Source organism: Photinus pyralis, unplaced genomic scaffold, assembly GCF_008802855.1.
Source record: "Photinus pyralis isolate 1611_PpyrPB1 unplaced genomic scaffold, Ppyr1.3 Ppyr1.4_LG6, whole genome shotgun sequence".
Taxonomy (NCBI): Eukaryota; Metazoa; Arthropoda; class Insecta; order Coleoptera; family Lampyridae; genus Photinus; species Photinus pyralis.
Window position 1 is genome coordinate 9,284,230 of NW_022170663.1, and position 12,821 is coordinate 9,297,050.

The following is a 12,821-nucleotide window of genomic DNA, read 5'->3' on the forward strand; positions in this document are numbered from 1 at the left end:
GGAAGGATTGTCTACCGGTTTAAAAAATCCTTCTGGAAAAGGGAAACGTCTCATTATTTTACATGTTGGCTCTGAAAACAGTTTCGTAAACGAGGGTCTACTACTTTTTGAAGGAAGAAAAACATCCATTATCACGAAGAAATGAATGCGGAAGTGTCTGAAGAATGGTTTGCATCTTTCTTAGTGAAAATTCCTGAAAATGCTGTAACTTTACAATATATTGTAGCTAGCACCTTTTGATTTTATAAAATGATTGCATTTATGTCTACATAATAATTAAAATTTCTTGTCAACCAAATTGTGTAGGGTAAAGTGTATTAAAAAGCCATAAAAATGATCAACACTGCATTTTTTTATAATGTATGCCTTATGTAGTAGGCAACCCATAATGCACATGTGTACGTATGTATGATACTTAAAACAATTGCCCAAAAGTTACTAAATTTAGTAACTTTTTCGGATGTAAATCAGACTTTTCAATTTACTCCTCTTAGTTTAAAAACAGAGTATAGTTTGACGTCTGTCAATAATTGATTAGTTTGGTGAATTTCTTGTTCGTTAAATTGTCCTGCCGAATTACACTCGAGGTTTGTATTTAAACCGAGCAAATTTGGGCTGTGGCAATTCAAATCTGTTTCCTTTAGCAATTGGACTCGAAAAACTGTCAACCTAAAAATGCTCCACCTGCGGTGTCGCATTTTTATTAGTTGACAGTTTTTCTCGTCTAATTGCTAGGCAACAGATTTTCATTACCTAAACAACCCAAATTTACTCGGTAAAATACAAACCTCTTGTGCAATTATAAGTGATAAAATATCAAAAAGGCATCGTTTCCCATATTTTGAAACAGACTGTTTTGTGCTTGAAACGCGAAGAGGATTGAAATGTGCTGTTATTTCTTTCCTATTTATGCAAGGTATGGAATTTATAAAATACCAACGGTATAGGCGCAAAAGGGTGTAGACTTGAGTTTATTTATATAGACGTAGATACTTATTTTGTAATTCCTTTTAGACAATGAATACAAAATACGTTTTAGATAATTCAACAACTTCCACCCTCGCTTCTCAAGTAACAAGTAAGCACCAGAATCAAGTTAACATTTGTTGTCAAAAACTTGTGTGACAATTTGCTGAAACGGTTTTATTACCTCTTGGAAAAAAAAATTTAGTTCTAAAGATATTTTTTAACAAAAATATGTAGTCCAAACAGCTTTTAAAACCAAATATTTCGTACGACAAATCGTTATGTAAGGATCTTTCTTCAAAGTGTTAACATCTACAAAACGTAAGTTCCACTCGCTTCTGAGTTTTATATGTAATTTGTAAACATGTAATTTAAGATGTTTGTGTTAAATAATGTAATGTGATTGTATCTAAATATACTTGCAATTTAACAACTGTGTATTCTTTATCTATATTTGTGATTTAGATCGAATTGGGGAAATTACTTCATGGATTTAGAAGCTGATTACCAGATGGCGCTACTCTGATTTTGATGCTTTAGTTCACAGTACACCCACCAGGGTCCGCCAAAATACCATACAAATTTGTAGCATTGCTGTTTCTATTCTGAGAAGGCCGTATTCTGTGGTTTCCGGTTTACGCTTTGAAATAGTAGTATGTAAAATGTTTGTATTTATTTAATGGAACCTGGGTAAATTCGACCAAAAAGACAAAAAATTGGAAAATTTGTTAAACTGCCATTGTAATATTAGTTTTTGTTTTTAATTACAAATTTAGTAATTGTGTAAGTCGTGTAAGTTTATTCGTTAAGTATCATATATTTTAGAACGCTTCAATGAGAGAATATCAATCGTAATGGTCAGATGTTTTGTAAAGGCGTTATCGGACAAATTAATTGGCTTTATTTACTAACCACGCCATGTGCGAGATAATGAAGCGGTGTTTCGAGTCTCACCAGGAAACTAGGAGATGGATCGGATGAGTGGAGGTGCATTGCCCATTACGCCCTTTAAGTACGAAGGGGAAAAAAACAAACGGGGTTTAACTAGCAAGGCGGGTGTTGCGGATCGTTTAAAAGAAGTATATGTCAATGTTACGCTAAATGTATTACGAGTAAGTTTTCTTGCAATGCAATGTGTCGGAACCCAGTCATGCCTTCACAGGAATTTTAAAAAGAAAGAAGAAAATAATGGTAATTTGAGATATTTAAGTCTATTGGGAGGTAACGCACACAGCAATATCTATTATATTATGTAATAGTGTGTTTGTTTTCAACACCTTCCGATAGTTGCATGAATTGCGAGATCTGTAAATTTTTGTTAAATAAACGCATGATTTAAAAGATTCGCTTTCAGTCACAGACCGCGTTCATCGAGTCACATTCACGAGTTTCGTTAAAAAATACATTCCATTTGCAATCTCGTTTTCTGTTTTTACTTACTCGCATTCAAATCAAATCTTTTCAGAGAAAACAAAAAATTCTCCAAACGAAAATATAATTTTTCTCTCTCTTTACCCTTTAAAAACCAAATCAACGAATAATGCAATTATTCATTGCGTCGATGCGTACTTGCACAAATTAATTTTATATTGTACATTGCTGTTGGTTACAAAGCAGGCCAATTAACTAGGATGAATGCGTTCGAATTTTTCACCGGACATGTACGACAAAAATTTCCATTTCAAATGCAACTATCGCCAAAAACTTCCGAATCTGATTGAAACTTCGCTCTAACATTGCAAGAACTTACCTTCTCCTCTGTGCTTTCCAGCATTACATCCAACCAGTGGTAAAAAGGTCCATCTTCTGCAAGTCCTTGGTGGTCAAAGCATGGGCCGCAACACAGCAAGGCGCTCATTGCTTGCAAAGCGGCCAGCTGGAGATCCGTCGACTTCTTATATGCTTGCTCCAGATCGCCGCTTCCGTGCCGTACCAAAGTGCCATAACGACCGGACCACGCCGAAAAAAGATTGAATAAATTCCTTCGTAAGTCCCTCTTCAGCAGCGTCTGACAGGTTTCCACTAAATGAAAATTGTAATAAAAACTCCCGCATCGGCTTATACTTACAGGAGAAGCTCTTAATCATTTTTCTAATAAAGTTGCAGAAATGAAGCGTAATTTCCTTAACAGCGCTGGAATTTTTATCAGGTTCGCTTTCCAAATATAATCTCGCTCCATCCATGTACTCGACAAACGTGGGATGAAGAGATTGGGCGTCTCTGTCCAACACGCAAGGACTATCGCCAAATGTTCCGTACTCCGCAATTAACTCCAAAACGCGTATTAATTGCAATCGTAACGCATCCCTACGCCGCCTTCGCCTCACGTTCTCCTGTTTGCGATCGACAGCTTCCCTAATATAGATCAAAAGTTCCTCCATTAAATCTCTGCAAATTACCACGATAACGCGACCTCTAATTACACAGGTACAATACATACTTGAGCGCGTCGCTGTTCACCTTTCCTAAAGCCAAAACCGCGGTGTCTCTGACGTCAGCAATTTCGCATCGCAAAAGTGGAACGACAAGTTTGTAAAGCGAAACGGGAGATATATTGACTCCTGGTGCTTTATTGTCGCTCCGTTCGGCGCTTAAGCTATCAGGCGATGAGCTAGAAGTTTAATAAGGGGTTGAACTCGTGGTAATCATAAACGGAACTCTTCGCACATGAATGATATCAATTAAATGATGTAATTTAGCGAAAGACTACAAGCTAGATACGCCCGAGCGCCTTTTAGCGCCGCTGTTACGAAGCAGAATAAAAACGAAATTTTCGTAAAACTTAATCTAACTCCATTCCATCCACTTTCATCCGGAACCTCATCATCATATTCCCTTTTTTTTTGCTAAAGAAATCCCTAAAAGCATATTGCCTAGACAGTCTATTTTTGTACAGAATGTCACTATTTTTTTATTGCGACAATACTTTTCCGGTAACCTCCGAGACCGATCCGAAACCGCCGACCTTGCCCGGAAGCATTACTTTAATCTTCTGGTGGCGCTCGAGTTAGTTCGCCCGTTCCGCCACATCGCATCCAGGTTGCCTCCGACTGCCGCTACTTTTGCCCGCTGGTGTGATTTAATTCCAATCATTTGTAAAATTCTTTACTTTTCGTTTCTTTTCATTTGATGTATAGCCTTTATGATTTTATTGCGGTTTAGCTTTTTTCCAGCTTAATTACAAAAATTCCTATTACGGACCTGTATTAGCTTTTTGATTAAATAAATAATTAGCTAGGACAATTAACGGTTTATATCAACAACCTATTTAATAGAAATCCAATGAGTGGATTAAAACAACAATTTAATAGGAAAAAAAACATAAAAACAAATCTAATTAAATTAACAGAAGATATAATTAGAATTAAACCCCCATAAAAAGAAATCAAGCGGATTGTATCGAGTGAACGCCCGGACCAAGCCGTTTCCGAATGCGTGCTAATCCCTTTTTCTGGAAATCCCATTCAAAGGTATTTCTGTGTGGCTGTAGAATGATGTGCAGGTGCACCATCCTGCTGTCACGAAGCACCCGATCTCCGCTTGAAAATTACCAGTTTTAGTGATCACTCTGTAGATCAACACCCGGTATTGAAAAACGTTTAAGTTGGGCGATTAGTTACGAAAGATTGTCGCCCCGCAAATATTTATTTCTGTGTAGGAGTTGGAAATATACGGTAGAAATTATTTGTCGTTAAGCACCGTTAAGCAAAAATAAGAGGCCGTATGTAATTTGCCGTTTGCAACCGTTCCTGTAGCAATATTTAAATTGTTTTTACAGCCGCCGAAAGCTCTCTTGTCAGGAAGAAGAGAGAGAATCAATCTCATTCGGTTTTAAGGCCGTTAATTACCCATTAATCGACTTTAGTCCAAGGAACACAAGGGAATTGCTGGACTGCCAAATTTGGAGATTTCATTTCGACTATTTGGATAAGTATAATTAATCGTAATTGGTTGAATGGGTTACAGTAACCGCGTCCGATTAAGTCGAGATTACATCCGTTAGGTGCGCCCTTAAAAAATTGAATTTTGACACCGATCTCGTATTTTTAAGACATCGTCTAGGTGGAAAACCCCAATTTATATAAAGTAAAGGCTTAATTTAAGGATCTTTTTGCCATTTTTATTTGTCATAAGTACGTTAAATTACCTAGTAGATTTTATTTTGCATTCAAACCGGTTAATTTTTGCATTTACATATTTAATTTACCGTACCGAATCTATAGCTTTTGCTTTTTCATGAACAGTAATTGCTACCGCTCCTTAATTGCCAGGTAAGCTTTTTGTCTCGCTTCCTGCATTTACTTTCCCGTAGAAACCGCTTCAAAATCCGATTATTAAAGTTTCCGCTTATGGAAATTGCCGTGCACTTAAATTTGTTTTAGCATTCACCACTGGCCGGTCGCTTACTCTTTACAATGACTGTGGCCGCAATTCTCCATTCGAGTTACCTGGAGCTTAGCATCGCAGACCGCATATTGTCCAGAAGCAAGAAAGACCGAACATTTCTGGTGGCGCCCGAAGCACTTCCGTTCCACCGGACATTAACCAATTAAAAATTAGACATCGCCATTTTGGGAGATATCCCGCCATTCTAGGCGTTCAAAATATTACGATGTAACTAAGCGTATAACGAATCGCCTATTTCGTATATGAAATCTACCAGCTTTAATGACCACAAAGTATACAATCCGTTTAAGATAAAAAGGTCACCTTAATATACATTTATTTGGCGAGATACGAAAAATTTCTCATTCATAAATTTATATGTGACGTAATTCGTTACTAAGAACCCATAGCTTCCAGATTTAATTATTTCTTTTAAGAGTGAGAAATAGAAGGTAAAAATAATGTTTTAAGTTCTAAACATAGTTAAACCTGATAAAGTAACCTGTCGCTTGATCCCAAAACTCCGGGACGCGATCGGTGTTAATTCAACTACCGAATTTCGGAATTTCAAGCCGACCAATTAAGTAAGTATAATTAAATTGGTTGCAGTATCAGTTAACGATTTTCAACAGTTTTTTTTAATCAATTTCATGCTTGCAGCTCGGGGTCCGTGTAATGTCATGTAACCCAAATTTCTAATTATTAACAATGCCAACAACGCAAATTTCTTAAAGAATTAATTTTATGCAAACCAAGAAAAAATCATAGTACCTCATATAGAGCTTCCTGAGGAAACGACGGTTTTCATAGAATCCAAACTCAGTACGGCCATTTGTAAAGGGATGCTACCTTCGAAATTGACCAATGTAAAGGCAAAATTGCATCTAAGAGAGGGCCGCAGTCGGCATTTCACCATTCTCTTAAAGATTGATGCGGCTGACTGTCTGCGTTTACGGTCTGCCGTCAAATAACTGGCTTGCTCAATACTATCTATTACGAATTTATTCAAAAATTCAAAACAGCAACAATTTAAAACTTTAAACTTTGAAAAGAGGAAATTTTTAAATATTCCAAAACCGCCACACTGGCTTTAAATTGATACGTCGGAAAACCTCCGGGCGATTAAAGTTGATTTTTCCCTCCTTTTTCGCAATAATCAAAAAATATAAAAAAACGGTTTGTCACGGTTTTACTTTTATACGTATAATTTCTCTCGATTTTAAAACACTCAGCAACTGGGTCAATCAAACCTCTTTTTGGTTAAATTGACCCGTAATTAATCTGCTTCCGATATTTTAACCGTCTACTACCAAAATAAATATTAAAAAATTGCCCCAACCAAATTTTATTCGAGACGGTTTGATGACGTTCTCGTGGTTCAAGGCGGAATGCTTTTCTATTGATCACCCGCAGTGAACTCCGAGACGAATGCTCTTATTCTCCTGGATTAATCCCTACTCATCTTTTCAATTTAAAAAGTCACCGACAAAAAGGTGCTAAGTAATTAAATCGGACATCTTTAATCATGAACCACTCTCGTGGTACAGATCAAACGTCGTCACGATAGACTGAAGAATGCGGGAAAGAAAAACAAAAGTTTCACAACATTTTATTTAAAGGAAAATTAACACATTATTCACCCCACTATGAAGGGAAGGACCCATCTTGTGCTAATTTCAATATTGTTTGCTATAATGCGGGTTTTAAAAATTCGACCAATAAAAAATGTTCATTTAAATGTTCCAGGAATTTTTTGAGAGGAGTTTAACTATTTCTGTGGGATGAATAGATTATACATAATTGAATACAGCGTACAACAAGTTAAAAAGTAATCGTAAACGATTTACATAAAGCGCATTTCCATTTGCATTCATTTCCCATTATTGTAAGATGCAACTTCTATTAAAATCGTAAAAATCCGGCCACAAATATGAAAGATAGCGTTGCACATGGGCAATCCATTTTTGACGTGCTACTTCAATTTCAGTTTATGAGAAGAATTTCATTTCAATGCTTTTCTAAATAAGAAAGTTGGAACTGCGCATGCGCAAACCTAAATTTTAAAACTAATGTTAGATTTTCCTTTGTTCCAAGCGCCTAAGTATCAAATTTCACTTAAATGCTTCCATAGATAAAAAAGTTGGCACTGCGCATGCGCAAAATAAAATTTTGAAACTGGCGCTAGATTTTCCTTTATTCCAAGTGCCTATGTATCAAATTTCATTTAAATTCTTCCATAAATAAAAAAGTTGGCACTGCGCATGCGCAAAACCAAATTTTGAAATTGGCGTTTGATTTTCCTTTATTCCAGTGCCTATGTATCAAATTTCATTTAAATTCTTCCATAAATAAAAAAGTTGGCACTGCGCATGCGCAAAACCAAATTTTGAAATTGGCGTTTGATTTTCCTTTATCCCAAATGCCTATGTATCAAATTTCGTTTAAATTCTTCCATAAATAAAAAAGTTGGCACTGCGCATGCGCAAAACCAAATTTTGAAATTGGCGTTTGATTTTCCTTTATCCCAAGTGCCTATGTATCAAATTTCGTTTAAATTCTTCCATAAATAAAAAAGTTGGCACTGCGCATGCGCAAAACCAAATTTTGAAATTGGCGTTTGATTTTCCTTTATTCGAAGTGCTTATGTATCAAATTTCGTTTAAATTCTTCCATAAATAAAAAAGTTGGCACTGCGCATGCGCAAAACCAAATTTTGAAATTGGCAACTGGCGCTAGACTTTCCTTTATTCCAAGTGCCTATGTATCAAATTTCATTCAAATACTTTTATAAGTAAAAAATTTTGCAATTCGGTTTATAAATGGTCGAGATGCGAAAAGGGCACTGTGAATTTTGAATCGATTCGATTCAACTTTCGGCGTTGCGTATTATATGGCTAAATCTATGCCCATATTGAATTTCATGCAATTCAGTTCATAACTAACGGAGATGTAAAAGTGATCGAACATTTCTAAACAAAGTTATCGTTCATACGGACAGATAGATGGACAGACAGACAAAGGAACAGACGGACAGACCAACAGGCAGACGACAGATAGCAATGCAAAATTATAAACGATCCTAGGATCGTTAATAAACGGCAAAAGTGTAAAATTATGGAACATGTAAAAAACGGTTTTTTGTTTTTTTTACAATAACTTTTTTTGTAAGCGGTACAGAAAAAATTCCTTCCTTGGTACAAGACTCGACACCATAACGAACCAAATAGCGAAAAAAGTAGAACAATAGCTCTTAAGATAAAGAACTAGTAGCGTTGCAAAACGAGCGGACGGACGGACGGACGGACAAAGTGGCCACAATAGCGCATTTTTTTTTTATTTTTGTGGAAATACGCTAAAAATGGACAAGTACCACTATAAAAGCTACGACAGAAGGAATAAAGAGCGTAATTATTCGTACATGCGAATAAATATTTAATTAAACTTCACGTGTCAAAGGGAATTTAAACGCAATTTAAACGCAATTTAAACATAGCAATGGGGTTGAAAACAAACCCTCAGAAGTTCGAATTTCAGCATAAATCGAATAATGTCAACACGAAAGAATGCAAAATTGAATTTTTGCTATTTAAAAGCGCACAGAGTAGAAATCGATTCCATAAACAATCCAGACTTCCTACATTGAAGAAATAAAACGCTATTATTAAAACGTCCGTGTTTGAGATATCGGCGCAATATGGTAATTTTAATTACAACCTTCAGGTCGCGATTAGGTTCATCAAAAGCGACGAGTATGAATGAATCTTTTGAATAATTGTCCACAAATCCACTTACCTTTCTCAAGAACTTGTACCCTCAGCCGATCACAAATCAAATTACTCAAACTGTGGGGTACTTTTTTTTAATGAAAAATGAGCAACGGTTCACTAGGAAACCATGTGTGGGCCATCAAGGACAACTAAGAGGGAAAATCCAAATATTCCAATTGTACAATTTCCAATATCCCCGCAATTTCTAGGATGACAAACAGATGTGAAAACCCTCATTCCAAAGTACTGTCGTTTACTTTGAATGCTTCTGTAGAATAGTGACAAACGGTTTAGGAATCTAAACTAGCACTACAACTAAAGCTACCACTACAAATACGATGAACCTAAAAACTGTGGAGCTCCTGTTGCAGTGTGTGTGTGTGTGATCAATGTATGATGTGTAATTTGCAATTTGGTGCAATAAACTAGTATTAATGTTCGTCACCTGATGCGTTTAGGCTGTTTCCGAATGGCTGAAAGTGGTAAGGTAAATCTTCCGGAAGAAATCAACCCTTGGGCTTGTACCAAATTTTCGAGACTCGTACTAAGGTCGCTCGATTCAACTATATTCTCCAGCGAACTTACAAAAAGTAAAGATATTTTACAATTGGTTACCGCGCACAGACACGGACGCATACATGTAACTAAGCGAACAATCTGCACCGAAAGCACTTCGACGAAAATCAATTGTAACTTACCTCAAACTTAAGTCCGGACTCGCGCATCTCACGATTGGGTTCGGAACTGGGGGAACGACTCGAAATGCAAACGTCACGTAGTTCTTCCAGAGGTGTATGTAAACGTCACGTTCGTTCGTGGGCTTCCGAACGGCGGCCGAACTTCGCAAAAGGGACGCTCTATTATCATTGACAGGGCTGTAACGATACAATCACAGACATTTTACAAAACACACCGATAAACTTACGTTGGGTCAATTACGGGGAAAAGCGTGTTCACCCGCGTGAATATGATAGGCCAACTGTGATTCACTACAGTCGGGCATAATCCCAAGATTCTGTCTCGTTCCAAAAATCCAAACAAGTAAATGCTCCACGGATCGAACACGTTGAGGTTGAAGCTCGACCCGTTTTTCAGATTGCCATCTTCGTGGAGCCCGGCTGTCCAGATGCAGGCGCTTCGGTCAGCGAGCCACTGTAAGTCAATGGATGACATCGCCTGCGCTGCCGCCTTCTCTGCCGCTGGGAGATGAGGTAGGCATTTTTCGAGGATCTGAGGACAGCAGCGATCAATAACGTCGATAACGGGAACGTCTTCGGAGCAGTTGATGGTTTTAAGCAAAATTTTGACGTCCTTTAAAATGTGAACGGAAAGTCGGCGTGGGGACAGACGGACATTGCAGAGCATAACCAGCGCGTATGCTTCGACAAGATGGAGTACGGAAGAGATCGGCTCCGATTTCTGCGAGTCCGGTTTCTTTGGGTTGCCCATGTCGCGGAAAACTGGTTTCGTGTGCTCGCTGCTGTTGGAGTCTTTGCCCAAACGCATGGTGGAAGTGTTTGTGATGTTCCCGGTGAAAGTGTTCTTCCACGCCGTTAGCAGCTGAAGAAGCATGCGTAGGCCATTGTCGACGAGCTGAGGGAAAGTGTCCAAAACGTCGCGGGCCAAAAACTGGGTAAAACCCCAAACGACGTCCTGTCGCCAGTCGGGAAAGTCGATGACTAAAGTTTGAAGACTTTGATACGCCAACCCTCGCAATTCCTCGTCCATGTGGACTGTCAGACGCGCCAAAAGATCGACTAACTCAGCGCCGGTCATTCCATCGGGAATCAAGCGAGGTACGGCAGCGACGCACGTCCGGAACAAGTCAATGCGTGGCTTACGTTCGCCAGTTATCATCTCATCCGGCTCTTTATTTACATTTTGGGTGCTCGTCATCATCAGCGGGCGCCCGTACTGCGCATCGAGCGCCCTGAGTATATCCACGAACACCCTGCGCACATGCGGAAAATACGCGCTCATCCCAATACTACGCGCCGTATCCTCAGTCAACATTTTATTAAGAAACGTCTTCCGGACCCTCAAAGTATTTCCACTGGGCAAAACTCCCATAGATCTGGGCATAGGGGGCTCCCCTTCTTTCTGCTGTAAGCTATCGGCGACGACCAAAAACGCACGTAGCCCAATACTCATACGTTCCGGGGTCAAAATTATTTTAATCGGACGCCCCACGGATAACAAATCGAAAACGATCTCCCTCATCGCAAAATCCAGACGTTCCTGCGCGATGAACTGAATAATCTTAACGAATATATTTAAAGGAGTGTCTCGCGGAACGACCGCCTTGGATCCCTTCGGAAAAAGGGAATTGACGATGCTCTGTAGGCGCGATTGGGTCGCCGAATTACTTTCGCACTTAATTCGTATCATGTAAACCCATAAAAGTCGATACAATGATTCTGAAAAAAACAATGAAGCTGTAACATGCACATTCATTAGGCTGCCACTAATTAAACTTGTCAAAATCGTTTGATGGGGGATTCAAATGTGATTAATTGTACTTGAAATGCGCTCAATACTCTGTCGTCGCTTGGATTACGTTAAATGACCAATTCCGAGAACTATTAAATAGTTGACTTTAAATAGGCCAGTGACGGAGATGACTGACGACTTTTCAAAATGTCCCTCGCGATTTGATGGATCAAAGGACAGCGACGTAAAGGCTTTTATTGACCCCGTGGAAATATACAAAGATTGGACGAACACGCTTTTGTCTTCCCATGCTTTTAGATGGATTCGCCGCTACGTGGTTCCAAGGGGTACGAACAACCCTGAACGACTGGAAAAACGCGGTCGATTTACTGAGAATCACTTTTGATCCCAAAAGAGGGAGAGACTTTCGATTCTTCGGCCGATAAACCGCTACCGTTCACAATAAAAAGAAGTGCATGTATTGCAAAAATGTTGGACATTTAAAAGAAGAGTGCTAAACTTGCAAAACATAGCCAAGCACGCGATAGTTGTGAGGGTACATCTAAACCTACTAGTTCAAAAACGCGGTCCCTTCAACTTCTAAAGCGATCAACAACAAAAATAAACGGCAGATCACATGCTATGGTTGCGGTGGTTCTGGGTACGTGAAAAGCAACTGCTCCACCTGTTGAGAAAAAATATCCAAATACGTTCCGACGTGCAGAAATTCTGTCTGGACCATTAGTTCCGGTTCAAATCAACACGCATTATGACTACCAGTTCATTTGTCGTAACACAGTTAGTATTTTTTTTATTAGTAAGTTAATGTCAAAATTGTATTACTACCAAGCTTGTTTACCAACACTTGTTTAACGTGTGTATGTAAAAATAAAATATTTATACTCGTATTACGACCATCATATTATTTTTTGAACAACCCGACAAAGAATCAAACGATGATTTTGATCTTAGGCGAGAGACCGATGGAGCACCATACACCGAAGATCTCATTATAACTCTTGCTGGTGGAGAAGTTAAGAGAACAAATCACATGCCAACCCTAGACTTAAAATCAAGGTAGGTACCACCATGTGTTCGTGCGACCCACAGACAGAGATAAAACTGTGTTTGGAACACATCCGCATGCCGTTTGGCTTAAAAAATGCGCCAGCTACAGTCCACCACCTCAAACAAATTAAAAATTTGGAAAATCTGTTATTTGAAGTAATTAGCTAACAGTAACATAACATTTTAAATCATTTTTGTACCATT

At 38.4% G+C, this 12,821-nt stretch overlaps 1 protein-coding gene across 2 annotated transcripts in view; it reads right to left on the reverse strand.

The window, feature by feature from the left end:
* The window catches only part of LOC116173373 (protein furry), a 54,479-nt gene that overhangs the window by 32,715 nt on the left and 8,943 nt on the right, over positions 1-12,821 (reverse strand). The window contains exons 8-13 of one of the 2 annotated variants that reach the window (XM_031490809.1): positions 10,045-11,536; positions 9,818-9,994; positions 9,565-9,699; positions 3,407-3,577; positions 3,035-3,354; positions 2,717-2,988 (exon numbers count right to left, since the gene is read on the reverse strand). In XM_031490809.1, coding sequence (XP_031346669.1) covers positions 2,717-2,988; positions 3,035-3,354; positions 3,407-3,577; positions 9,565-9,699; positions 9,818-9,994; positions 10,045-11,536 — 2,567 coding nt within the window. The remainder of the gene's footprint in view (positions 1-2,716; positions 2,989-3,034; positions 3,355-3,406; positions 3,578-9,564; positions 9,700-9,817; positions 9,995-10,044; positions 11,537-12,821) is intronic. The other variant, XM_031490810.1, reaches the window with a different exon arrangement.